Source organism: Oncorhynchus gorbuscha, linkage group LG11 (assembly GCF_021184085.1).
Source record: "Oncorhynchus gorbuscha isolate QuinsamMale2020 ecotype Even-year linkage group LG11, OgorEven_v1.0, whole genome shotgun sequence".
In the NCBI taxonomy this organism is placed as follows: Eukaryota; Metazoa; Chordata; class Actinopteri; order Salmoniformes; family Salmonidae; genus Oncorhynchus; species Oncorhynchus gorbuscha.
In genome coordinates this window covers 49,511,825-49,539,563 of record NC_060183.1, presented here as the reverse complement: position 1 = coordinate 49,539,563, position 27,739 = coordinate 49,511,825, and the positions used below count along the sequence as shown (strand labels likewise).

The following is a 27,739-nucleotide window of genomic DNA, read 5'->3' as shown; positions in this document are numbered from 1 at the left end:
TTAGTCAGCCACCAATTGTGCAAGTTCTCCCACTTAAAAAGATGAGAGGCCTGTAATTTTCATCATAGGTACACATCAACTATGACAAACAAAAAAAAAAAAATCCAGAAAATCACATTGAAGGATTTTTAATGAATTTATTTGCAAATTATGGTGGAAAATAAGTATTTGGCCACCTACAAACAAGCAAGATTTCTGGCTCTCACAGACCTGTAACTTCTTCTTTAAGAGGCTCCTCTGTCCTCCACTCATTACCTGTATTAATGGCACCTGTTTGAACTTGTTATCAGTATAAAAGACACCTGTCCACAACCTCAAACAGTCACACTCCAAACTCAACTATGGCCAAGACCAAAGAGCTGTCAAAGAACACCAGAAACAAAATTGTAGACCTGCACCAGGCTTGGAAGACAATCTGCAATAGGTAAGCAGCTTGGTTTGAAGAAATCAACTGTGGGAGAAATTATTAGGAAATGAAAGACATACAAGACTACTGATAATCTCCCTCGATCTGGGGCTCCATGCAAGATCTCACCCAGTGGGGTCAAAATGATCACAAGAACGGTGAGCAAAAATCCCAGAACCACACGGGGGGACCGAGTGAATGACCTGCAGAGAGCTGGGACCAAAGTAACAAAGCCTACCATCAGTAACACACTACGCCGCCAGGGACTCAAATCCTGCAGTGCCAGACGTGTCCCCCTGCTTAAGCCAGTACATGTCCAGGCCCGTCTGAAGTTTGCTAGAGAGCATTTGGATGATCCAGAAGAAGATTGGAAGAATGTCATATGGTCAGATTAAACCAAAAACTCAACTCGTTGTGTTTGGAGGACAAAGAATGCTGAGTTGCATCCAAAGAACACCATACCTACTGTGAAGCATGGGGGTGGAGACATCATGCTTTGGGGCTGTTTTTCTGCAAAGGGACCAGGAAGACTGATCCGTGTAAAGGAAAGAATGAATTGGGCCATGTATCGTGAGAATTGGAGTGAAAACCTCCTTTGATCAGCAAGGGCATTGAAGATGAAACGTGGCTGGGTCTTTCAGCATGACAATGATCCCAAACACACCACCCGGGTAACGAAGGAGTGGCTTCGTAAGAAGCATTTCAAGGTCCTGGAGTGGCCTAGCCAGTCTCCAGATCTCAACCACATATAAAATCTTTGGAGGGAGTTGAAAGTCTGTGTTGCCCAGCAACAGCCCCAAAACATCACTGCTCTAGAGGAGATCTGCATGGAGGAATGGGCCAAAATACCAGCAACAGTGTGTGAAAACCGTGAAGACTTACAGAAAACGTTTGACCTCTGTCATTGCCAACAAATGGTATATAACAAAGTATTGAGATAAGTATTTGGTCAATAACAAAAGTTTATTTTCCACCATAATTTGCAAATAAATTCATAGAAAATCCTACAATGTGATTTTCTGGATTTTTTTTTCTCATTTTGCCTGTCATAGTTGAAGTGTACCTATGATGAAATGTACAGGCCTCATCTTCTTAAGTGGGAGAACTTGCACAATTGGTGGCTGACTAAATACTTTTTTTGCCCCACTGTAGTTACTAACGTTAGAATAAAATTAAACATTTAAAAATGTAAAATGACAAAACCCCACGTTTTTCCTTATCCGTTTTACAAACATTTATTTGCTTTTACGGGAAAAAGATCAAGGCGGTCTATACAACAATAGAGTTTATCGTCCATCAAAGAACCTCATGGTCTTGTCAAATAGCTGTCATGTACCTCCACTACAATCACTGCCAGGTGGCATACGCCGCTAAACAGTGAATTTGCAGGGTACAGTAACCGCGGGTTCGAGGCTCCCTCACATCCAAGCTTTTTTGCTAAAGGACAAAACATTTCACTGCTGGTCCTCGATGCTCAATTCAAATAATGCACTTGATTATTAGCAGAGCTTGTCTTCAAGACTGAAGAAAGATACAGCTCCTTATTAAATGTATTCTTAATCTTCATTTTCAATGTGTTGGATGCACTTCCCTTCGCAACACACAATAAATGTAATTCTACATTTCAAAGGAAAAACATACGGTCTCTCACCCGGGATTCGAACTTGCGGCAAACAGCTAAAATGACCAGGAAACAGGCTCGCTACACTGTGAGCTAATCATCCAGTTGACATTTTGTGTGTTTGATTAGCAGATGTTGCCGTTTGACCTCTGTTAAGGACACTCTTATGACAAAAATTATATCACGTCCAACTACGTCAACATTAGTAATTGGTCGAGGCAGAATTACAGAAAACAATCATGCCCAGCTGGTGTTGTCAGAACAGAGCTAAGTGTGCCATGTTATTTTAAGGGAAAAGCTAACATTCAGCGTTCTATCACAAGAACTACGTGAAAGATTTTAATTGGCTGATGCAGATTCTGAGACGCAGAAAAAGTTTCAACTAGCGGGTTTCAGTCTGTGTTTAATTCTAAGTGGATGATGGTGTGTGTGTGTGTGTGTTTGTGTCCTCACCCACAGGGAAGGTGTGCATCCAGCGCCTGCGGTTGGAGGTGAGCTTCATGGGCATGCGTGAGGGGGCAAAGGGGTTAATGAGGGCCCTCTGAGGGGTGTAGCCCCCTGGGCGCACATGGAGGGTGGACTCAGCACTTCCCACAGTGAACCTCCCTGGAGCACTGGAGTCCCGCTGAGATTCCATCATCTTCTCCAACAACTCTGAGAGAGAGAGACAGATACAGAGAGACAGACAGAGACATTAGCACAGTTGAAATGAACACTTATGGCTACTCAGCACATGAATCGATACCACACCCTCACGATTAAACATCACACTAATCACTCATACAAGGGGTTTATTCCTGGTACCTCTGGTGCTGGTGTAGCCCAGGGAGCTGCTGACCTCTCCGTACTGGGCTGGGGGCAGACGGGGGATCAGCAGGATGTTGGACACCCTGCCCAGGCTGTCATCAGAGGCCAGGCTCCGCTGCTCGTCAGGCCCACAAGAGCGGACAGGGGGGGACACACCGCCCCCTAGAACCCCACTCACATCCGCAGACCCCCAGCTTCTCCTTCCACTCACTTCCCTCTCTCGGACCACCCTAGAAGACCGTCACACTGAGTTACTCCTATCCTTACTCTTAACTCTATTTATTGGAAGTGTGCAATAAATGTGTGGCTGTGTTTGAGCGGCACCTGAAGTTGGTGCTCCTCTGGGCTCGGGACGGCCCGGGGAGTCTGAACACCTGTGCATCATGGGCATCGTAGTCCACCTGGATGGGAAGGCTGTTCTCGTCCTTCGGAGCCCCAAGAGCTGAGAGGCAATGAAGAAGAGGCACAGTTTGTTAGAGAAGAAAAGAGAATGATAGTTCATCGTTGGGGGGTTTAATCAATAAACACATCCTCTCTTACTGTGCTCTTTGTTGTTCTTGAATTTTTCTGCATGGAGCTAAAAGTAAACAAATGGAGAAAATAAATGACAGGTGAGCTGTAAGCCAAATTCAAAATATTGGCTGCATCTGGATTAGGTCTATACATGTACCTTGCGTCCTGCCAGCTTGATGCGAGGAGTGAAGCAGCTGCAGGAGTTCTGGCTTTTGGATGTGTAAAAGCTGTGGTCATGGTAACAGAAAGAGATAACATTAGAAAAACATCCCTTCCTTCCTTCCTTCCTTCCTCTAAAACCCATTCATTTCTTCACCAGGAATATTCAACAGTCTCCCATCCTGAAATATATTAACCTCGCTTATCCATATTACCCTTCCTCTGTCCTCCTCCATCTCTATCCAGAAGCTGTGTCTGTCTGGTCTTACCTGTGGTTGATCCAGTGGGGCAGGTTGTAGTCATCACCCAGTCGTGAGTCTCCAGGCACTGTCCTGTTGTGCAGCTTGTCAACATCACAGGGAAAATACAGTAATAATCCAATACAAAGACGGTGACATATAGTAGAAAATCATACCTCAGAAAACGGTAGCAATAACAGACATTCTGTATCTGCACATCAAACCCGGGAAGAAAATAGTTATATTTTGTAGTTTATTTGAAAATACCAACTCTTCAAATACTCAAAGTCAAATATAATTTATATACAGTTTCAACTAAAAGGCAGCTATTTTCTTTGATATTCAAATAAAGGTCTCAGAAAACCAAATCATATTTTAAGCTATTTGAAAATATGAAAGTTATTTGAAAACTACAACAGTTAGTTGAATTAGTCTGAATATAATAAAACACATGGTTCGGATGGCTCATAGAAATTAATATAGCCTATAGCCTAGAATTAAATACATGGAGGACATGGAATCACCTCAAAATTAGAGAAGACCATTTTAGCAGCTTCAAAATGATTGACAAAAGTAAATCAGTAAGGTAGTACAGTAACACTTGACATCAAGTTCTTATACATGTGTAGTAACTTAGTGATTATTAAAAAAGCGAAGTTGTTATATAGGACTTTGGAAACTGCTTTATAATAATGGAGTTATTACATAATTGGAATAAAGAACAGTAACTATGCCTTGTGTACAGTAGTTACAAAACTCAGCTCATTGCAATGCAATTCAAATGCATTGACCAAAGTATTATGTATGCTAATAAAATGTTGCTCAAAACGTAATGAGATTTTTATTAAAACAGGCACAAGGACAGTTAAATGTTAATGAAAATGCTAAAAGTAACAAATATGGCTATTATGTTTTGAAAGGAAACTAAATATCCCAAAACTGCCTTCTGCTTATTTTTTTTTAAAGTAGTCACTTTCTGAGATCTGTATTTAAATCGTTTTAAAAAGTAGTCCTTTTTGAGGATCTGTTTTCAAATAGATGAGGTCACCGCCAAAGTAACTTTTTGTTCCCCTCCCACAAAGCCGTTAAAACAGGTCTGCTGCACATCGACTCGAGTCCAAATCATTTGGTCATAATGAGGATTGAGGCATTTCCAGGGTTTCAAGAAAAAAAAATGTATCCATGACTGAAACGTAAGTCCAACTCAGGCAAACTTTTTGGCTCGAGGGCAACATTGGGAGGGTCGCACAGATTTTTTTACAATAGATTTCTTTGTCAGAATTTATTTGCGGGCCAGAAAAATGGCAATTATTTGAAAACATATAGGGCCATTATAATTTATCCAAACTTTCTAGTTTTAGATGTTCAAGTGTGGCTGGAGCTTTAAAAATAAATAATAATAATAATAATAATAGAAAATACAATTGTTTACTAAAACCCTCATGCGTCATCCATATTAAGAAATCCGTTGCAGTGATGGAGAACTTTAACCTCTGAGCTTATATTTGGGTTCAGTCCATCTCACCTTAAATAGAGGCACTGCATGAAGTGGCTGCTCTCCCATACACACCAAGTCTACACCGATACCTGGCAAAGGAAAACAAATGTCAGAAAAATCACTTTAGTCCTATCACCTAATAGCAAATCATTTATGAGCATCAACAATGTACAGTGCTTTCGGAAAGTATTCAGACCCCTTGACTCATTCCACATTTTGTTAGGTTACAGCCTTGTTCTAAAATTGATTACATGTTTTTTCTTTCATTAATCTACATCCAATATCCCATAATGACAAAGCAAAAGCAGGTTTTTATACATTCACAAATTTATAAATAAAATTTTAAAAAACCTGAAATATAACATTTACATAAGTAGTCAGACCCTTTACTCAGTACTTTGTGGAAGCACCTTTGGCATCAATTACAGCAACGAATCTTCTTGGGTATTAAGCTACAAGCCAGGCACACCTTTATTTGGAGAGTTTCTCCCATTCTTCTCTGCAGATCCTCTCAAGCTCTGTCAGGTTGGTTGGGGAGCGTCGCTCCACAGCTATTTTCGGGTCTCTCCAGAGATGTTTGATCAGGTTCAAGTCCGGCCACTGGCTGGGCCACTCAAGGACATTCAGAAACTTGTCCGAAAGCCACTCCTGCATTGTCTTGGCTGTGTGCTTAGGGTCATTGTCCTGTTGGAAGGTGAACCTTCAGCCCATTCTAAGGTCCTGAGCACTCTGGAGCAGGTTTTCAACAAGGATCTCTGTAATTTGCTCCTTTCATCTTTGCCTCGATCCTGACTAGTCTCTCAGTCCCTGCCTCTGAAAAACACCCCCACAGCCTGATGCTGCCACCACTATGCTTCACTGTGGGGATGGTGTCAGGTTTCCTCCAGACGTGACGCTTGGCATTCAGGCCAAAGAGTTGAATCTTGGTTTCATCAGACCGGAGAATCTTGTTTCTTATGATCTGAGAGTCCTTTAGGTGCCTTTTGGCAAACTCCAAGCGGGCTGTCATGTGCCTTTTACTGAGGAGTGGCTTCCGTCTGGCCACTCTACCATAAAGGCCTGATTGGTGGAGGGTTTCAGAGATGGTTGTCCTTCGGGATGGTTCTCCCATCGCAACAGAAGAACTCTGGAGCTCTGTCAGAGTGACCATCGGGTTCATTGTCACCTCCCTGACCAAGGCCCTTCTCCTCTGATTGCACAGTTTAGCCAGCCGGCCAGCTATAGGAAGAGTCTTCGTGGTTTAAGAATGATGGAGGCCACTATGTTCTTGGGGACCTTCAATGCTGCAGAAATGCTTTGGTACCTGAGCCTAGACACAATCCTGTCTCGGAGCTTAGTTTTTGCTCTGACATGCACTGTCAATTGTGGGACCTTATATAGACAGGTGTGTGCCTTCCCAAATCATGTCCAATCAATTAAATTTACCACAGATGGACTCCAATCAAGTTGTAGAAACATCTCAAGGATGATCAATGGAAACAGGATGCACCTGAGCTCAATTTTGAGTAGCATAGCAAAGGGTCTGAATACTTATGTAAATACGTTTGTGTGTTGTTTTTTTTTCGTTGTATAAATTAGCAAAACATTTCAAAACCTGTTTTCACTTTGTCATTATGGGGTATTGTATGTAGATTGCTGGGGATTAAAATAAGGCTGTAACGTAGCGAAGTGTAGAAAAAGTTAAGGGATCTGAATACTTTCCCGAAGGCACTGCATATGACTGTTCATCCTATTACTGTTGTTATAACTACCTACCATTGTCAATCATGCGCTGCTTGGTTAGGATCATGAGCAGTCGGTCCACTTCAAACACGCCCACCCCCGGGGTGATGACCACAGACATCTGACCGGTGCGGTCAAAGTTGCGGTTGATGTAGTGCTTGTCAAAGACTGTAAAAGGCACAGGACCGTATTTTTGAAAGGCATAAGGAGACAAGATAATATGTGGCTCAATATGAACACTGAGAATCACACAAAATAATGAGTAGATGACGCACTCACCGTTGAAAGACAGGTTAATGGCCTCAAGGTAATTCCCCTGAGCAGCAGTAGAGTTATGGCCGGAGGGGAAACCAACTATCACAAAAATAACCACATGTGAACAAGTAAACAGACATATAATATGTTAACGTTCAAGTGCCCTGCTCATGACGTTAAATGTACAAAGTGTCTGTGTCTGATTCATTACCCGCTTCTTTTAGCCGCACCAAGACAGGATACTGGATGAAGAGCTTCTTGATGGTGACCAGTAGAGAGGTCCACTCATCACGTCTCTCAGTCTGAGCCACTACCCTACAAAGACACAACACAAGAGAAACACCATGAGTCAGTCAGACCGTTGACAGATGAGGGAAAAAGTTCCAACTGGTAACTAAAACTAGAAATAAGTAGACATACAAAAACGGACATTGTGAAAATATAATTGAAATAGACAATGAGGCTGGAAGACAGTAAACCTATAGAAATCTTCATAGAAACGGCCCTCGTGGTCCTGTCTGATGGAACCTCTCAATATCTCAGGAAACTCCTCTACAGAAGATGGGAAGAAAAACAGAACATTTAATCTAATAATAGCTAGCATGTGATATTCCTGATGTCTCATGAAAACAGAAATAAAAAGGGCTCACCCAAGGTTTTAGCGTTGTAGAAAGTACGTGAGAAAAGCACCACTGTCACTTCATGGCTGCAATACCTCTCCTGAAAAAGTCAACAAAATCTCACTAGGATAAATACCTTTAGAACTGCATTGTTTAATGCAGGGGTGGGCAACTCCAGTCCTCGGGGCCTGATTGGTGTCACAGTTTTGCCCCAGTCCCAGCTAACACACCCAACTCCAATAATCACCTAACCATGATCTTCAGTTTAAAATGCAATTTTATTAATCAGCTGTGTTTGCTAGGGATGGAGAACAAGTGTGACACCAATCAGGCCCTTGAGGACTGGAGTTGCCCACTCCTGGTTTAATGCCTAGAAATGTGTTGATTAAGTTTAATTAATGGTTTAAGCATTGCAAGTGTAACACAGAACGTAAGTCACAAACCTTCCATTTGGCAAAAAGATCAGACAAAAAACCACTGACTGCTTTCTCAAAGTAGAGATCCCCTGAAAACAAATGAAAACTTTATTTTCCTCCTCATTGACAAACTACAGGGCTCACTGCTCAATGCCTATCTCAGTAAACCACCCACTCACTCACTCAAGACAGAAGAAACACAGCCTCAATCTCACACACTCAACAATACCAACACCTGATAACCTGGGATAGAAGAGAAACTAACCGTAGATATCAAAGTCCCACATTTCGCAGCTCATCTGGATGAAGATGTACACCATGGCAGAGGTCGACCTGAACACCACCTGCATTAAACACCACAAATATGAAAGGCACTCTATCGTAGGGAGACTGGAGAGCATATTTAGTAACTACATACAGTGTCCTGCAATATCTTAATAGACAGTTACTTTTGAAAGTGACATTGCTTACCCTGGTGTCTTCACTGATGTAGCCACAGGTGACCTTCTCTCCTTTCACCCATAACTCACTGGCCTGGGCTCTGAGGGTAACAGAGACAGGATACAACGTAAGGGACATAATAACATAAAACATATTTACACATGAAATAACATATTTATTATTATTAATATGTTAAGAATGGTATTGCATACCTGATCCCTGCAAATTCCACTTTCTGGGTCACATAAGCACAGGTACTCACCTAAGATAAATAGAATGTTAATAAAGTTCTAATAGGCACAGATTCAAGAAGTAGGCTACCTTAACAAAACACCAACAGCATATACAAAGGTATTCAAACAGACTCCCTCTCACCAGACTCTTCTTCAGTCGCCACATGTCTCCCCTTCCAATGTATTGGTCTTTGAACGTGAGCTCTACGAGGTCCAGAGTTACATCCTAACACAGAAATCCATATACAGCATGAGCTCTCTTTAAAAATCAGCTTGAATACTGTAATTCAATCAAATACTATTGGAAATATGATTCATAGAAAAAACACCTTTGGATCCACAATGTTTACAACGACATCCTGGTATGCCCGGAGTTTGAAGGCTTGCGCCACCGTCTGGTCCACACTGATTGTCTCTGGAGGAGAGGATGAATGCATTGTATTCAGGCTACAGATTTACTGATGAGCGTTCCTTGTGCATGTCATTTACAATCAAATGGGATATTGATCAGTTCACTAGCTAGGTTCTATAGGGGCTTCCTCTAAATCTGGAGGAAATTCGTCAGGCTTTACCTTTCTGGAGGTCTTCTTTGAGACTCTTCACCTGCAGCAAGAGAGGGCTGTTGGAAAATGAGGAGAATCTATCATAACTTTGGACCAACATATAGACCGAGGCAAAAGATAACTTCTTGGCATGCATCCTCACCTGTATTCATCTGTGGGGTGTGCAATCTCAATTATGTCCCCAAGGGAAACTTGAGGGAACACCTTGGGGTTCACCACAAGCTCATCATCTGTGTATGAGGTGTTATTGTCAACGAAAAAACAGCATTAATTTCACCCAACACATGATAAAACACTGCGAACCGTTTTACACCGTCACTGAAAGGAATTCACTCACCACTGCCTCCAAAGCCTTTCTTGTGCACCACAAGTTTGTATGTTTTATTCTTCATGATGAACAAGCTAAAGAAGGCACACCGAATGCATGTTACCAAGAACACATGTTATATAACCTTTCGGTTACACCCAACTCTATCAATCCGAAGAAACGAGAAGTTTTGTAGACACAAATAACACCCTTTTAGTAACACAGAGCTCCACGCATGGGACACCACTGACTTGACGGTCTCGTGATGGTGGCTAACGTTAGCTGCTACAGCTAACTTGTAACTTGCTAAAAGCTCACATCTACCTGGAAACACAACGTGAGACAATGCACACAAAAATTGGATGAAGTTCAGACTTGCCTTTACAACGCATTAATATGAAAAATAGGTTAAACGTTATTGAAATGAGACGTGTCGTATATTGTTGTTTTTACTGCACAGCGAGGGTTCAACTTCCTGCAAAACATGGAGTATAACCGCCCACAGATTATAAAGTCATTCAACGATTGGTTTATTGTCAGTTGTTGACGCTAGCTGATTGGGTGTTCGCAATACAGCGTACCAAGTGGTACTGGCTACTGGGAGTGCGCTCGTAAATTCACTCAGCCCATTTAGTCCGTCTTCAGAGCACTCTCGTTTTATTGTGGCAGAGTGTAGAATGATGAATTTACGAACGCTCAACACCGATTGAATACGACCGGTGTCGGTAAACGTCATTAAATTGTTGCAGCACAGTTACAGTCACCAACTCTCTGGATAACATGAAACAGCCTAAACCACTTCTGCACGGGAGAGTAAAATGGTCAGAGTGAATTATTCTCTAATTTGTGTCTTGAAGTAGCTAGCAAGCTAGCCAATGTTAGCTTGGTTGCTTGACTGCCATTGTGAGGTTAGAACGCCCGGATCAACCCTACTCCTCGACTAGTGTCCAGTATGCGCTCTGAATGCTCTGAATTTACCAATGGACAATCTGACAACGCTCTGGATTTACGAACACCCGCTCTCTGGCACTCCATAATGAATTTACGAGCACACTGTTGGTGTGCTTACTTTTAATTCCCGTGCACTTTAGCACAGATTATTTATATTAACCACATACTCTAGTGTTCGCTCTAACAATGGAAATACGTTTATTCAACAATGGAAGGCAGTATGGAGGAGGCAAGACCATTCTAGACAATGTGAGGAGAGATACTCGTGTGCAAAACTGTTTCCACTAGTTACCACAGCCAAAAGTTATACTTGGCTATATCGTAAATATTTATGGAAACAGAAAATCACATTTTTTATTTTAATTCAAGGTTAGGGGCAGGCATAAGTTTACCAGTGTGGTTATGTTTAAAATCATATTTTAAGAAGAGAAACTATAGAAATAGGCGGGAGTTATGACTTTGTGGCTGTGATAACCAATGACGAGATGGCACAACTCCTATATAACGTGTTTTTTCGTTTTATATCAATACGCTCGTAACAACCTAATCATTAGGAAACTTCTATTTGGGCAAATAAGCCACAAGTAGCAAATAAGCCATTCATTTTTTTGTTAACCAAATTCGACACACTCTCATAGATCTCCATAAAAAAACGCCACAATTACGCCACTTTCTGGAGAAGACAGATTTTGGACAGTTATCGCTTTCACTTCCTCTAGTCTCGGTTGGCCAGGGATGGGGACTCAATTTACTGTTGCGAGGTAGAATACACAATATGTAATTTTGAACTTTGTTTGTGCGTCAACAGTTTTTCACTTTTCTCTTGTGTCTGTCACTGATAGTCACTCAATTAGCCCATGGCAGCTAAACATTTATAGATTGGTAAATCCGCCAGCTATCTAAACTTGTAGTAATCAAGGTCGAATTAGAGCCCCCATTGATTTGTTAGTCAGTTTCACTCTCTCCGCCCTATGGCATAATATGTAGAATAGCAGGAAATTTGCTGTAAAACTGCATATTTCCTCTCTGCCCCATGGCAAATTAGTATAATTGCACTAAATTAAACATACAACTTCAAAATGTGCATGAAATTAGTTATAAAGTTGCTAAATCTTCTCTCTGCCCCATGGCAAAATGTGTGGAATTGCAGCAAAATAGCTTTAAAACAGCAACATCTTCTCCACACCCCATGGCAAAAGTGTAGAATTTACACAACATTTTTTAAAAATCTATCTGGGTGGCAACTACGGCCTCTGGTGATGACTTCAGATCATTTGTGGCCCCCACCTACATCAAAGTAGCTCATCCCTGCCCTGTGCGGACGTGTTTCCTCCAATGGTTGCTTCCTACCACACTGGGCGGATACGATTATGCCCAACCGCGGGACACCGGTCTATGGCCCATTACATCAGCGGGCGAAAGAAGGGAGGGAGGAGCGCTCTTCTCAAATCGAACAGTATTATGTGCCTGTCGGCCATTTTGTCAACAAGGCATCATGATTTCATCATCCAGAAAGATACATCTCTACCATAAAATAAATGTTAGAATTGTCTGACTATTTTTCATTGGGAAGGCAGATAGTGTTTTTTATCAAAAGCAATCCCTTGGGAAAACACAGAACTCTAGTAATTACTACACATGCTTAATTACGTCACTTTTGTTTTGAGCAGACTTCGCTGTGGGCTTTGAGCAGGGTACCTGGCTTAGGTCTGGGAGGCAAGCCCGGTTCAAAATGGAATGCAATCAACATTCATCCGGTGCAAAATCTACCTACATGTGCTCCCGAGATCCCCCCGGGGTGGGGGTTCGATTGATCTCACCCGGGCACCCATGTAGGCATGTTTTGCTTCGATTTGAAACCGGGGTGCCACCCGAAGGCCAGGTGCCGGTGATGTGACATAATTAAGCATGTGTAGTAATGAGCAGGATTCAGTGTTTACTGCTTTCACATGCAAAAGTGATGGCTTTTGATAAAAACAGTTATCTGCCTTTCCAATGAAAACTAGTTTGAAAATTCTCACATTTATTTTATGGAAAAGAGATGTTATATGTTTCTGGATGATGGCTTTTTGACAACATGATCGAGTGGCGCAGATTACAGTTCCATTTAAGAAGGGCGCTCCTCCCTCCCCGCTTTCTAACCCCCTCACTGGTGGAGTTCAATTGGCATAACCCCCTCACTGGTGGAGTTCAATTGGCATGGCCTGGGTCAGTGTAAATGTCCCTTAAGGACCAATGGAGTGGTCTAAAATGACCCACACTCCAACTACCGGGGCACCAGGCCATGCAAAACAACCCCGATCATTGTTGCAGCCATAAAGATCCTCATTCCTAATTATATGGTTCCAGCATACACTTCTGTTTGAGATTTCTTAGACTAATAGCAGCAGTTTGGGCTCCTGAGTGGCGCAGCAGTCTAAGGGACTGCATCTCAGTGCTAGAGGCATCACTACAGACCCTGGTTCGATTCCAGGCTGTATCACTACTGGCCATGATTGGGAGTCCCATAGGGCGGTGCACAATTGGCCTAGTGTCGTCCGGTGTTAGTGTTTGGCCGGGGTAGGCCGTCATTGTAAAGAAGAATTTGTTCTTAACTGACTTGCCTAGTTAAATAAAGGTTAAATATATATATTTTCTAACATAGTGATGTCCTACTATTCTACTAATGAATAAGATATTTAACCTCAAGTAATCATACAATAAAAAGTTTCTAGTGTGACAGGGTAGGAACCATTTTGGGGACCATGCTGTCAATTGTTAGGCAATTGTTTTGTGTGTGGTCAAATTTGTTCATAAGGTATGCTTGTTTCTCTGTATCAGTGTTTGTTTATTCAAATTGTACAGAATATGTATCCCATAACAAGTTATGCCACTGCAGTAATGTCTTGTTTGCAGTTCATTTTTTGCCGAGTACCAGCACCTCAAATGTTCTCCTGCTGGAGCTCCTGTTCCTCTTATAGAATATTAGCAGAAAATTATTATGGAGCTCCTGCAGCTAAATGTAAACAGTACCGGCATCCAAAATGAGTTCCAGCATCTATTTTAGTCCAAGTCAAGCACTGCATATCGCTATTACAGCTTTGCACAGAAGGAACCTGTGCTTGGCGATACTTTCTTCATTCTCAATTTAGAAGAAATGTGTAACTTATCAATAGTTTATAACTGTCTGTGTCCAGTTGCATGTGGTCCTTCCAAAACCAGATAAAATTCAGAATGATATTAAATCCATTTTTTTGCACAGAGTGATAAGTTCCCTAGCCAATTTAGCTGTCAGACATCTTACATTTCCCAACATCTTTCTTCTTTGATGACGTTTAAGTGTTTGGCATCTAATAAATGTTTCATTACTGCCACCTACTAGACTGGAGTATAACTCCCTTATACATTGCTTGAAAAAACATGGGGGAAAAAAGAAAGAAATCAACAAATACCCTACCATCGACCCTACACTTACTGAAAACCCACCAGCCTACTCCACTATGTCCTTCACAACATCTTTGCAGGAACAGGACGTTTTCATGCGCTGCGGCCAAGGCCAAATTAAGAAGTAGATGACATCTCGACCAAAACAAAGATCTACACACATGCAAGAGGCAAAACATGGATTTAATATAATTCTGAATTGTGTCTGGTTTTTGGAGAACCACCTGCAACTGGACACAGACATTTATAAGATACACTTTTCTTTCTGAATGGAGATAGAAGAAAGTATCCTCGAGCACAGGGTTAGTTGAACAGCATCACATATCTTGTTACACAATGTTGTAGCTTATTGAACCTGTCCTCTATTGAGGTGATTCTTTAAGTTCACGCATTTGTATTTCTTGAATTTACTGTTTGTGTAAATGCAGTGGCTAACTGTTCTTTCTTGCTGAATTGTTTTGTCACTGTTTTTGGTCAGTTGTGAACTCGGTCAGTAACTAGCTCTGTAGCACTTTACTAAGTTAGAGTCATCCAGTGAAAGGAACTGAGATATTTAGATGTCATGAAGACCCATACAAAAATATGAAACTTTATTTTGATTAGGGGTAATGTCATCACCATCCAGCTCTGTCTCTGTGCAGAAACAATTCAGCCTAGGAACGAGGTTAGCAGTAATAACAAAAATACGCAATCAAATTATTGTAAATGTATCTGCAGAATGTTAGGACTACACAATACATAATGATAATACAGTATATTACATAAACTATCAAACCACTTCTACAAATGAGTCTGAAATGCACCCTAATTTCCCAAATTTGACAAAATACTGAATTCATAAAATACTTTACAATGCATATAATAAAGGTCATTGATGACCGGGTTAAAATCAAGGAAGTTGATACATTACATCCCAAAATGGCAGTACTAAATGATGATTATAAAGGCTGTAGACAGTTGTGTGTCCACGTATGAATGATACCAGTGAAGACTGAGAAAAAGAGGCACATGTCAGTCACAGCTCTTTCCACTTTTAAAATCCACTATTTCAATATCTTTCTACACATCTCACTCTCCTTCCTTCTCTTGACTCCTACTTCAAGTCCTCTTCTCTTTTCTCAGCAGCAATTCGTATTCACTGCTCTGGACTGGGGCTCCTCCAGGTTGGCTCTGTCAGATTCTAAAGGGAAAGATACCAAGAACATAAATACAGAGTATTGCAATTTCCAACCTCAATTCAAGTCCATCTGAGAGATGAGCAACTGACAACATATTTATTCCCAAAGCTTTAAATATACATTCACTATTTTCCTCTATATATTTCCCTCCACCTACACTCTCTGACCCAAACCCCTCTGTTGTCCTTTGAGTTGTCTCTTACTAATGCTGTCTCCTCCTCCTATTCGAGTGGAGGTGATCCCTTTCTCCATGTCCTTCAGTACAGAGTCTTCAAAGGCCAGAGATGCCACCCGGAAGAAGAACCCCTGCACGTTCTCCCCTACAGTCACACCGATAGTGAGTGTCATTATCATATCATCAAAATGCTTATTTACAGTAACAAGACCAGCAGCTGCATTGATTGCACATGGCCCAGACACACTCCATACAGTGAAACAGCTTAACCTCTGATTACACAATAAGCACATTGCACACCTGGAGACCATCTCTATCCTGTGGTCTCTAAAACCACAGCTATTATTGTGTGTATTAGGTTATTGTTGGGGGAATTGTTAGATTACTTGTTAGATATTACTGCACTATCGGAACTAGAAGCACAAGCATTTCGCTACACTCGCATAAACATCTGCTAATCATGTGTATGTGACCAATAACATTTGATTTGATATGCTATCGTCAACATGAACATCGCAATGAAGTCATGGTGTCATGTTATAATAGGGGTTTTTGCTCCGGTCTGTACCTGTCTTGGCCGAAACAGACCAAAACTCAGCTTTCATTTTAGTTGCTATCTTGATGGCGTCTCTCTCAGTCCTCTGGCGCTCCTCTGGAGCCTTGGGCACAGAGAGAAAAGATTAATTAATTGTATTTGAAAGCATAGAAAGGAGCCAAAAGACAGAGCTAATGGATATGGTTCTTCATTACGGATGTGGGGGGGGGGGCATATTATACACCTATGTGTGCCCATCTACAATATCTATCTATCTGCCAAGAACCATGTCCATGTTTGTGCACTCACAAGTAGGTCACTCTTGGTTCCGACCAGGAAAACAGAACAGGAGCCAGGTTCATTCTCCCTCATGGCCTCATCTAACCACTGCCTGTGAGAGATAGAGATATTTCATTTGAGAGGATATTTTACTTTGATTGTTCTGATTTATCTTTGTGCTCGTTCTTGATTTCATATTATATTAAATAAACCTACCATGAGTGCTCCAAGCTCTTAATGTCTGCCATGTCAAATACTGTGATTATCACTGTAATAAAAACACAGAGGCTTGGATACAGCAACAGTGAACTCCTCAGGGTTTCCCTAGTCTACAATGGCTGCTTTTTACACAGGCAGTAAAAATCTGATATTTTTTTTATTTGTACTAATTAGTAATTTGACCAATCATATCAGATTTTTTCAGAGCTGTGAAACTAGTGAAAAAAAGATCCGAATCTGGCTCCCTGTGTAAACGCAGCCAAAGGCATCTCATTGGCTGTCTCTATCTTACCCTGAGCTCCTCTGTAGTATGCTGAAGCGATGCATTTGAATTTTTCCTGGCCAGCTGTGTCCCAGCTATGTAAGAGAAGGAGCAGGGGGGGAAAATCACCTTCGAATACAAGTAAAGAATCACAACTTTCTAATAAAATAATAAAGCACATATTCAAACAAACCAGAGCATGACCCTCACTCACATCTGAAGGGAGAATGGAGCTCCTGAGAGCTCAAACCTCTCGATCTCAAAGTCGACTCCTATGGTAGCCTTGTAGTCTCTGTCAAATACATCTTTGCAGAACCTGAAAATGCAGAACAGAATACACAAACATGTTAGAAGGCTGTTTACCACCTAAAAGGAACATGATATAGCAGCCAGGTCGCAAGCAGAATACTTTACCGGTTTATTAGGCAGGTCTTGCCCACATTAAGGTCACCAACAACCACTGCTTTGGACATCTTCAGTCTGTCCCATCTTCAAAGGAAATATTGAACAGCTAAATCCAGTGTTGCTTTTTCCAGATACATCCAATACCAATCAATAAGTGAATCAGCCAGACATTAATCAATCAATACATCTAACCAGGCAACTCACCCCTGATGCCTGTCAGTTCTTTCTTTGCAGGCAGCCTTGGCCTGGGCATCCCAATCCTCCTTAATCTGCAGACAGGCCTGTGGAGTATAACACTGGAAACAACAGTCGCTTCAACATTAATAACAGACATCACTCTCTGATGTACAATCACACAGAAGCGTTTAAATGCATTGTTTGGTATCTGTAATGAAAACAATAATGCAGCACTGATGTTTATTTTGTTATGAGCTTCCATCTGACATACTGAAGGCTTTTGTAATGGTGTGTCATGAAATTACCAGCTGTCTACAAAGTCTTGCTGTTCCAGTGATTCCTGCTGACATTACTGTAAAAGCTCTCCTCATATGCAGGCTTGAAAAATGTCACTCAAACTCCCCTGAACTTTTAATTGAATCTACTTTTGAAACGGCACCAGGAGACTGTGGGGGGAAATAGCTAAATCCTTGCATATTAGGAACACAGTATGTGTGCAACATCCTTTGAAGCTTTTACAGCCCTGGCAATTTACATCTTCACTACTTATTTGACGAGACAATTTAAAATACACAAAATGTTACATCAGGATACATACATCGGGGATACATATACAAAAAAAGTCAAGACACTTGCTTCTATTGTGGTCCTATATTATCTACTCAGAATACTGTCCTGACCAAGGAGAGTTTAGGTGTCACTGCATGCTGTTAGAACGTATGAGTTGGGCCTACTCAGCAACAGCTGACAGAGAGGCTTCATTGGGTACAGTAGGTTACTAGACAACATTAACTTTATTAGTGCTGTTTTCAGAAATAGCCAGCCCTGTGATCACACACACTCAGACAACTGTAAGCCCCTGTGTGGATGTCACACGGTTTCAATAACATCAACCACATACTTTTGACCCCTCCATTCCAACCAGCACTTGTGACTTTTAACAAACGGTACACCAGAGCCACTAAAACATTATGATAGGTTTGAGTTGATCCAGATGGCTAGCAGGCTGGTAGCAGGTTGCTGGTGTGTGCTCAGGTACCTTTGGGAACTTGGATATGACCCGGTCTCTGCTCACAGGTGGTGGGAAGTGCATCATCCCGTTCCTCATCTCCTGCATGTTGGTAAGGCTGTGTGGGTGGTCTGCCGGTGAACTAGAATCCTGGCCATGACCAGGGCAATGTACTGATTAGCTATATTAATTCCCATGCCATAAGTCTGCAGGCTCCTGTGAAGGGTGCACCCCCTTCTCTAAAACACTGCAGTATGATGTGTGAATAACAATACTGGAGTGTTTTAGGGAAGGGGTTCACATTCATTATTATGTAGGCCGTGCACAAATTATGCTTCAGCGGCCTAATGTTTAAACTCCAGTGTCCTTATAATATTTAGATAGCCTACATAAAGCTCTGAAGATGACTCAACGATAACATTTCTCGGATGAACAAAAAAGGGATGTTCAGCGACAGTGATAATAAAAAAAACACTATGAAGTGTGGTGAATCTAGACTTGTGTGTGCAAGTACTGCGGTGGAAACTAGCTATGATGACTGTTTACTCTTCTATATTCTAGAACACAAAGTGGCTACGCTACAATATAGCAGGACGCAATGAGATGGCAACATTTGGCCAATGAAAGTATCCGCAACATAGTACCGTGTACATTGAAATCAATAATGATGTGTAAACTACTCACGGATTCTTGTCAACTGTTCCGTCGTTGCTGCTAAAAAAAATCGTTCACTTGAATCTCGAGCTGCAAGCATCAGATCTACCCCTCATCTCCATGACAACTACCTTTCAGTGCCCTACGGGGATATTTGTCATGTGATAAAAGCATGGCAGCCAGGCAGAAACGCGTAAATTCAACGATTGTTAGGCTATTAACATGTCACATGTATCGAGTGGAATGTGGCCATTCTAACAAACATGTTTTGGATGTTCCAGTAGCTGGAATCATGTAGAATTCTAAATGACGTTAGGTCAATGCGGGTATGCTGCTCCTGTGAAAACAAGGGCCGTGTGCAGCTAGCTGCAGTCTATTCCATCTATTCGCATTGATGAGAAATCCTGGCAAGTACACTAAAGAAACTGAAGTATGTGTTTGATTTTGTTGCTAGTATTATGCACTTCCTGTAGTAAGAATAATGGTCTATCTCTTTCTCCCCCCTCTTCTCTCGTCAGCATGTTTGAACACACAAGCTCTCAAAACGACACAGAGAACAAATGTAATTGATCGTTTTAGACCTCCAGGTGACTGCAGATGAAACTGTCTGTGAGAAGGCAGTTAATAAGACCAATCATTGAAATGATCCATAGCTCTGAGAGGTTTAATTTCCCTCTCTCATTAAGAATGTATTGGCTCATCAGCTGGAAGAGTCTCATGGGGAGACATGTAGAGGCCACTCACTGCTAAGCACTTTTTCTAAGTGCGCACAGGTAGGCAATTATCTGGCTGGTGGGGGGTGGGCAATGTTACATACATTTATTAAATAGTATCCCACCTCTGTTCTCAGACAGGTGTCTTCTCAGTATGCCGTGAGCTGCTGCAAGTTCCATTCTCAGCCACTGGGAGGCAGCAGAGGTCTAGATACAGAACTACCCATGCATACTGCTGGCTGTGTCATGCAAAACTGGTTTGATTTTTACCCCACTTACTACCTACATTATCTTCCTATCTTATTAATATAAAGGATTGTCCAACTGTCAAGTAGGTCCCAGGCCTGGAGCCTTAACAGGATCTCTGCCAAAGTGTTGTCAGTGCCAAGTAATGTCCTCATGTCCACTAACCAAATGCATGTGGGACAATAGCTCCCTTTCACCCAAGGTGTAATTCCATTTCATCACTGATCAATAATGATGGACTGTAAGGCAGTGTATGAGGCTTAATTGCACCCCTCACCTCCCGAACATTAATGCTATCCTGTTGCAAGGCCATTTGGGTCTATCAGTGACAGACAGGACAGACAGGTGGCAGATAGGCAATTTAGTAGAGGACAATATCACACCGTCTTGAAGATGACTTTTCAATCGACATTCATGTGTCCCCTCTGCTTTTCAGCATAGAACTTGGGCCTGTCATTGTGTTTGTTTCCTGCAAATATTGTGTATGTTCAACACCTCTGTTGGCAAATGGCATTTTCAGTCATTTTCTATTTCTACTGCACTTTACTGTGATCATTTGAGCACAGAGTCTTTTGAGGTGTCTGTCATAAGCTGCAAATTGCACAGAAATCTATATAAATCTAGTTGTGATCCTATGGAGTTCCAACGACAAGATTACAAAGCATATAAAAGATATGAAGCCATTTGCTTTTCAACACCAGTAGATGCCTTAAGAGCATTTCTGGTGGAAACACAAAGCATGCTCCAGAAACATTGCTCTAGACTCTCAAATGTTATCATTCCCAACCATTCGTGCGTGCAAAACGTGTTTCCATGTGTGGCTGCTCGGTTTGTTCCGCATTGTTTCCACTTTGCCCACCAACAACATTATGAACATTCATACTATAGATGGTCAGTCTGCTGTGGCTACCACAGTGGTTCTTGCCTTTGCAATGGGATCTACTGTAAGACATATTGAGTTTAAAAAAATATATATTTCCTTGATGGATGGATAATATTGAACATTGATGGTCCTGTCTGTTCTCCATACACTTTCAATTATACACCCATAACCACCTCTCCTATCATCCAGTAACTCAAATGTTTTCTGTAGGGGAGAGTGGGGTAAGTTGAGCCAAACGGGTAAGTTGAGCCACCCTTGTTTCTAGGAAACCATAGCGAAAATTCTTAATTTGACCAAATGTTTAGGAAGAGGCCGTCATTTCATGTAGTCTGTGAAGGAAGAAACCAAATGGAAAAAGTGGTACGCAAGTCAAGGTGGGAAAAAAAGTAAAATAAGTCAAATACATTTATTGTGTTGGTCTGTTTAAGCTTCAATATGAGGTCCTGAACCTAGAATGAAAGTGCATCCTTGTAGTTGTGTGGGCTAATATAGTCAAAACATTTGCCTTTGCCTGAGGAAGTACAGTTCCCGCTCAGCCCAGTCAAAACTGTTCGCTGCTCTGGCTCCCCAATGGTGGAACAAACTCCCTCACGACGCCAGGACAGCGGAGTCAATCACCACCTTCCGGAGACACCTGAAACCCCACCTCTTTAAGGAATACTTAGGATAGGATAAAGTAATCCTTCTCACCCCCCCCCCTTAAAATATTTAGATGCACTATTGTAAAGTGGCTGTTCTACTGGATGTCATAAGGTGAATGCACCAATTTGTAAGTCGCTCTGGATAAGAGCGTCTGCTAAATGACTTAAATGTAAATGTAAGTTGAGCCAATGGTTGAGCCAATAGCAAGTTGATCAAATTGAAGTGTTTTCTTCTCAGACTTGTTGCTGGGATATGAGGTAACAACAGGGCCTAGCCTATGTTAAAAGTGTAAAAAATAGTACAAAGTCTGTTAGGTGTTAAGTCTGTGTTAAATATGTTTAAAATCCTTAAAAGACAAAAAGCTATTGTGATAGTATTCAATTGTGTTTGGGAAATAAAGATACACATGCTTTAAAAAAAGGTTGTGGTAATATTTCATACAATACATACATTTGTAGGCAGCTTAACTTATCCAATACATGGGGTAAGTTGTACCAAGAGACCACTTTTTTGGGGGGACAAGCTATGTTTTCAAAACTGTGATGTGTAAATAAATTCAGAATATTTTCTGGGTTACATTTTAGTCATTTAGCAGACACTCTTCTCCAGAGCAACTAACAGGAACAATTGGGTTTAAGTGCCTGGCTCAATGGCACATCAACAGATTTTCAACTAGTCAGCTTGGGGATTTGAACCAGCGATGTTTTAGTTATTGGCCCAACGTACTTAACCACTAGGCTACCTGCTACCAAGGAATATACACATCCTGAAATAAAAAGTGCATTTGGAAAGTATTCAGACCCCTTCACTTTCTCCACATTTTGTTAAGTTACAGCCTTATACTAAAATATATATATATTTTTTTAAACTTCCCCTCAATCTACACCCCATAATAACAAGCAAAAAACGGGTTTTTAGACATTTTTGCTAATTTATACAAGATAGAAAACTGAAACTTAACATTTACGTAAGTATTCAGACCCTTTATCAGTACTTTGTTGAAGAACCTTTGGCAGTGATTTCAACCTTGAGTCTTTTTCGATATGATGCTACAAGCTTGGCACATCTGTATTTGGGGAGTTTCTACAATTCTTCTCTGCAGATCCACTCAAACTCTGTCTGGTTGGATGGGGAGTGTTGCTGCACAGCTATTATCAGGTCTCTCCAGAGCTGTTAGAATGGGTTCATGTCTGGGCTTTGGCTGGGCCATTGGGTTCTTGGTCACCTCCCTGACCAAGGCCCTTCTCACCTGATTGCTCAGTTTGGCCGGGTGGCCTGCTCTAGGAAGCTTCTTCAAAACTTCTTCCATTTAAGAATGATGGAGACCACTTTGTTCTTGGGGACCTTTAATGCTGCATAAATGTTTTGTTACCCTTCCCCAGATCTGTGCCTTCGACACTCTGACATCCACTGTCTTTTTTTAAACTCTGACATCCACTTGTCAATTGTGGGACCTTAAATAGACAGGTTGTGCCTTTCCAAATCATGTCCAATCAATTGAATATACCACAGGTGGACTCCAATCAAGTTGTAGAAACATCTAAAACTCAAACAACTGGCCACTATTACTATTCCTCCATAACCATACTCACAAAATAGGAGTATTGATGGAGACTCTCTCTCTCTATAGATGAGGCTTTGATCTCAACAAGGTTAAAACCATGTGTGGCTACAGGGTCATTAGGTCAGGGTTGAGATGAAGGAATCAGATTCTTACAGCCACTGTCCAGTCCCCAGTCTGGAATAGTAATTTCTGGTCATCTGCTGAGGGTCAGACTGAGCATCTGCTCCCTCAGAGCTGCATAGCTCAATCAGCATAATTTGAGATGTAGAAATTAGGGATGGATATATATCGTGCTCCCACCCATCCAGGACATCTACTCGAAATGGGTGCCTGAGGAAGGCACGCAGCATTATCAAAGACCCTACACACCCCAGCCACGAGCTGTTCACTCCCTTACCGTCGGGCAGACGGTATCGGAGAATGAGGTGTGATGCCAACAGGCTCTAAGGCAGTTTCTATCTACAAGCCATCAGATGTTGGAACACTTGAACTGGACTGACCAACTGCTCTGATTCTACGCACCTGAGCACACATGCACTCACACATGCACACACCGACACAGACATATACACACACACACATATACATTCATGCTACACACACATCACAACTTCTGCTACCATACTCTTATTATATTGATCACTGGCCCCCATTGATCACTGGCCCCCCCTTCCCCAATACACGTGTAAATACTATAAATTGTTCCTTCCTGTATTATACTTATGCTAAAATGTTTATTCTGTTCAAATGAGCCACTTATTTTATGTTTGTATTCATATCTTTTTTTATTTCTTATTGTTGTCTTCTTGTTGTTGCAATCAGTGACAACGCCGGAGAAGATGGCTGACGTTTTATGTGTTCCTAATCGATTGTGTTTTTATGTTAGTTTTTTTGCATTGTTTCTAACTTGTTTTTAAACTTATTTTGGACATAATGTTGCTGCTACCGTCTCTTATGACTGAAAATAACGATTACTCAACACGAACTGGCAGAATCATTTCTTTCTACTTTAACGAGTCCAACGTGAATGCCGTACTGCTTTCCCGGGAACAGGCACAAATCCCCGTCATTTGCGTGAAGAGACGTCGGGAAAGAAAGAGGACGGAGGTCGGGCTGCTTTCTGAGAATTCGTAGGCGATCGAATAACCTCCCCCCCCCCTGCCTTCCGCTCTTCTAGCTTAACGTGCAATTATTGGAAAATAAAATTGATGACCTACGGGGAAGGTTAAACTACCAATGGGACATTAAAAACTGTAAAATCTTATGCTTCACGGAGTCGTGGCTGAACGACGACATTATAATCAGCCAACTGTATGTTCATACACTGTATCGGCAGGATACAACAGTGGCGTCTGGTAAGACGGGGTGGCGGACTATGCCTTTATGTAAACAATAGCTGGTGCACGATATCTAAGGAAGTCTTAAGGTTTTGCCCACCTGAGGCAAAGTATCTCATGATAAGCTGTAGACCACACTATCTACCTAGAGAGTTTTCATCTGTATTTTTCGTAGCTGTCTAAATACTACCACTGACTGATGCTGGCACTAAGACCACACTCAATGAGCTGTATTCCTCCATAAGCAAACAGGAAAACGCTCACCCAGAAGGGGCACTCCTAGTGGCTGGGGGACTTTCATGCAGTGAAACTTAATTCGGTCTTACCAAATTTCTATCAGCATGTTAAATTTGCAACCAGAGGGGAAAAAAACTCTAGATCACCTTTACTCCACACACAGCGACACATACAAAGCTCTCCCTCGCCTTCCATTTGGCAGATTTGACCATAATTCGATCCTCCTGATTCCTGCTTACAAGCAAAAATTAAAGCAGGAGGCACCAGTGACTCGGTCAATCAAAACGTGGTAAGATGAAGCAGATGCGAAGCTACAAGACTGTTTTGCTAGCATAGACTGGAATATGTTCCAGGATCCTTCCTATGGCATTGATGAGTACACCACATCAGTCACTGGCTTCATCAATAAGTGCATCGATGACGTCGTCCCCACAGTGACCGTACATACATACCCCAACCAGAAGCCATGGATTACAGGCAACATCCGCACTGAGCTAAAGAGTAGAGCAGGACTCTAACCCGGAAGCTTATAAGATATCCTGCTATGCCCTCCGGCGAACCATCAAACAGGCAAAGTGTCAATACAGGACTAAGACCGAATCGTACTACACAGGCTCCGATGCTCGTCTGATGTGGCAGGGCTTGCAAACCATTACAGACTACAAAGGGAAGCACAGCTGAGAGCTGCCCAGTGACACAAGCCTACCAGACGAGCTAAACTACTTCTATGCTCGCTTCGAGGCAAATAACACTGAAACATGCATGACAGCACCAGCTGTTCCGGACAACAGGGTGATCACACTCTCCGCAGCCAATGTGAGTAAGACCTTTAAACAGGTCAACATTCACAAAGCCGCAGTGCCATACAGATTACCAGGACATGTACTGCGAGCATGCAGTGACCAACTGGCAAGTGTCTTCACTGACGTTTTCAACCTCTCCCTGTCTGAGTCTGTAATACCAACATGTTTTAAGCAGACCACCATAGTGCCTGTGCCCAAGAACACTAAGGTAACCTGCCTAAATGACTACCGACCTGTAGCGCTCATGTCTGTAGCCATGAAGTGCTTTGAAATGCTGGTCATGGCTCACATCAACACCATTCTCCCAGAAACCCTAGACCCACTCCAATTTGCATACTGCCCTAACAGATCCACAGATGATGCACTCCACACTGCCCTTTCCCACCTTTACAAATAGAACACCTATGTGAGAATGCTATTCATTGACTACAGCTCAGCTTTCAACACCATAGTACCCTCAAAGCTCATCAATAAGCTATGGACCCTGGAACTAAACACCTCCCTCTGCAACTGGATCCTGGACTTCCTGACGGGCCACCCTCAGGTGGTAAGGGTAGGTAACAACACATTCGCCACACTGATCCTCAACACAGGGGCCTGTCAGGGATGCGTGCCCAGTCCCCTCCTATACTCCCTGTTCACTCATGACTGCACGACCAGGCACGACTCCAAAACCATCATTAAGTTTGACGATGACACAACAGTGGTAAGCCTGATCACCGACAACGACGAGACAGCCTATAGGGAGGAGGTCAGAGACCTGGCCATGTGTTGCCAGGACACAACCTCTCCCTCAATGTGATCAAGACAACGAAGATGATTGTGGACTACAGGAAAAGGAGAACTGAGCATGTCCGCATTCTCATTGACGGGGCTGCAGTGGAGCAGGTTGAGAGCTTCAAATTCTTTGGTGTCCACATCACCAACAAACTAACATGGTCCAAGCACACCAAGACAGTCGTGAAGAGGGCACGACAAAACCTATTACCCCTCAGACTGAAAATATTTGACATGGGTCATTAGATCCTCAAAATGTTCTAAAGCTTCACCATCGAAGGCATTCCGACTGGTTGCATCACTGCCTGGTATGGCAACTGCTCGGCCTCCGAGGCACTACAGAAGGTAATGCGTAAGGCCCAGTACATCACTGGGGCCAAGCTTCCTGTCATCCAGGACTATACCAGGTGGTGTCAGAGGAAGGTGCTATCGTACCGGTACCCCCTGTATATAGTCTCAATATTGTTATCTTACTGCTGCTCTTTAACTACTAGTAACTTTTATTTCTTATTCATATTTTTTCAACTGCATTGTTGGTTAGTTAGGGGCGTATAAGTAAGCATTTCACTGTAAGATCTACAACTGTTGTATTCGGAGCATGTGACTAATACAATTTTATTTTATTTTTGATTTGTTTGAGAAGGAATCTGCAAGTGAGCATTTCATTGTACGACGTCTGCCATGCGTATCATGCACATACAACTAATAATTACACTTGACACTTGATACATTATTGACTCAAATGCATTGCATTTTAAAACATTTGAATGCATTGATATTTGATGAGCTGGAAGAGAAATTACTTTTATTTTTCAGCAACTTCTATCATTACATGTGAGCTTACTTCATGAAGCAATAATGCATCGATTCTGCTGCTATACATGTTAAGTAATCGCCGGTTAATACTTGGTCTAACGACATGTTTATAGACAATTAGAATGTGACAAGTGTTGCTGGTCAAAACAACATTTAATTTATACTCCGGTGGAATGACTGTAGATTGTCGCTGCAACTGTCCGTTTCCTTGTAGCACTGACATGAAAAAAAGTTAAATGGCTGGTTTACAGTCCGTCTCTCGACATGTAGACAATTGTAGTGACATCATGAACATTCTATTGTCGTCCGACACCAAATTTATGAACGTTATGAAAAAGTATAAGCAGCCAGGTGCTCCAGATAGCATCATTTCTCTATTTTAACACCAATAAACCCATCTCCTTTAAAAAATGAATTTGGTAAATGTCAACCAATCATCAAGCCAGGCAACTAAAAGCAATGTTTTGGTTCGTTATTAAATACTAGTTAGCTAGCTGGCTAGCCAGTTCAAATAATGACCAGAGGGTAGCTGACAATGTCTTAACTTTAGCATATTTATATTCATTATTACAAGAAAGTAAACCCAACAACATTATTATTTGCAAGGTAATGGCGAGTTTACAGAAAATCCCTTACGGCCACAGTGTGACTAAA

General features: G+C 41.8%; 2 protein-coding genes across 7 annotated transcripts in view; both read right to left on the bottom strand.

Annotated features, from left to right (window-relative positions):
- depdc5 (DEP domain containing 5, GATOR1 subcomplex subunit) overlaps positions 1-10,296 on the bottom strand; it is a 32,519-nt gene extending 22,223 nt beyond the window's left edge. For 3 of the 6 annotated variants that reach the window (XM_046369996.1, XM_046369997.1, XM_046369995.1), the window contains exons 1-21: positions 9,831-10,295; positions 9,636-9,723; positions 9,503-9,549; positions 9,260-9,345; positions 9,073-9,156; positions 8,910-8,959; positions 8,728-8,797; positions 8,522-8,600; positions 8,284-8,345; positions 7,871-7,940; positions 7,700-7,772; positions 7,432-7,535; positions 7,245-7,319; positions 6,999-7,133; positions 5,271-5,332; positions 3,776-3,849; positions 3,505-3,574; positions 3,375-3,411; positions 3,159-3,276; positions 2,832-3,064; positions 2,481-2,681 (exon numbers count right to left, since the gene is read on the bottom strand). In XM_046369996.1, the coding sequence (XP_046225952.1) occupies positions 2,481-2,681; positions 2,832-3,064; positions 3,159-3,276; positions 3,375-3,411; positions 3,505-3,574; positions 3,776-3,849; positions 5,271-5,332; positions 6,999-7,133; positions 7,245-7,319; positions 7,432-7,535; positions 7,700-7,772; positions 7,871-7,940; positions 8,284-8,345; positions 8,522-8,600; positions 8,728-8,797; positions 8,910-8,959; positions 9,073-9,156; positions 9,260-9,345; positions 9,503-9,549; positions 9,636-9,723; positions 9,831-9,885 (1,873 nt within the window). In that variant the 5' untranslated portion in view covers positions 9,886-10,295. Of the gene's footprint in view, positions 1-2,480; positions 2,682-2,831; positions 3,065-3,158; positions 3,277-3,374; positions 3,412-3,504; positions 3,575-3,775; positions 3,850-5,270; positions 5,333-6,998; positions 7,134-7,244; positions 7,320-7,431; positions 7,536-7,699; positions 7,773-7,870; positions 7,941-8,283; positions 8,346-8,521; positions 8,601-8,727; positions 8,798-8,909; positions 8,960-9,072; positions 9,157-9,259; positions 9,346-9,502; positions 9,550-9,635; positions 9,724-9,830 lie in introns of all 6 variants that reach the window. The other 3 variants (XM_046369999.1, XM_046369998.1, XM_046369994.1) reach the window with 2 other exon arrangements.
- A 4,983-nt stretch (positions 10,297-15,279) lies between these two features.
- Positions 15,280-19,624, bottom strand: rab36 (RAB36, member RAS oncogene family). The gene is made up of 11 exons (XM_046368178.1): positions 19,098-19,624; positions 18,444-18,563; positions 17,432-17,523; positions 17,237-17,311; positions 17,037-17,138; positions 16,853-16,917; positions 16,558-16,609; positions 16,372-16,453; positions 16,096-16,186; positions 15,556-15,672; positions 15,280-15,354 (listed from the first exon to the last, which is right to left on the bottom strand). Exons 2-11 carry the CDS (start codon positions 18,519-18,521, stop codon positions 15,293-15,295), a joined length of 816 nt encoding a protein of 271 aa, XP_046224134.1. The 5' UTR covers positions 18,522-18,563; positions 19,098-19,624; the 3' UTR covers positions 15,280-15,292.
- Positions 19,625-27,739: the final 8,115 nt, after the last annotated feature.

Coding starts and splice junctions, on each gene's coding strand:
- rab36 (XM_046368178.1), bottom strand. CDS start 18,521: ATGCAGGAGATGAGGAACGGGATGATGCACTTCCCACCACCTGTGAGC. Junction 16,610..16,852: donor ATACTACAGAGGAGCTCAGG/GTAAGATAGAGA, acceptor TTTTTATTACAG/TGATAATCACAGTATTTGAC. Junction 15,355..15,555: donor AGGAGGAGGAGACAGCATTA/GTAAGAGACAAC, acceptor CTTTCCCTTTAG/AATCTGACAGAGCCAACCTG.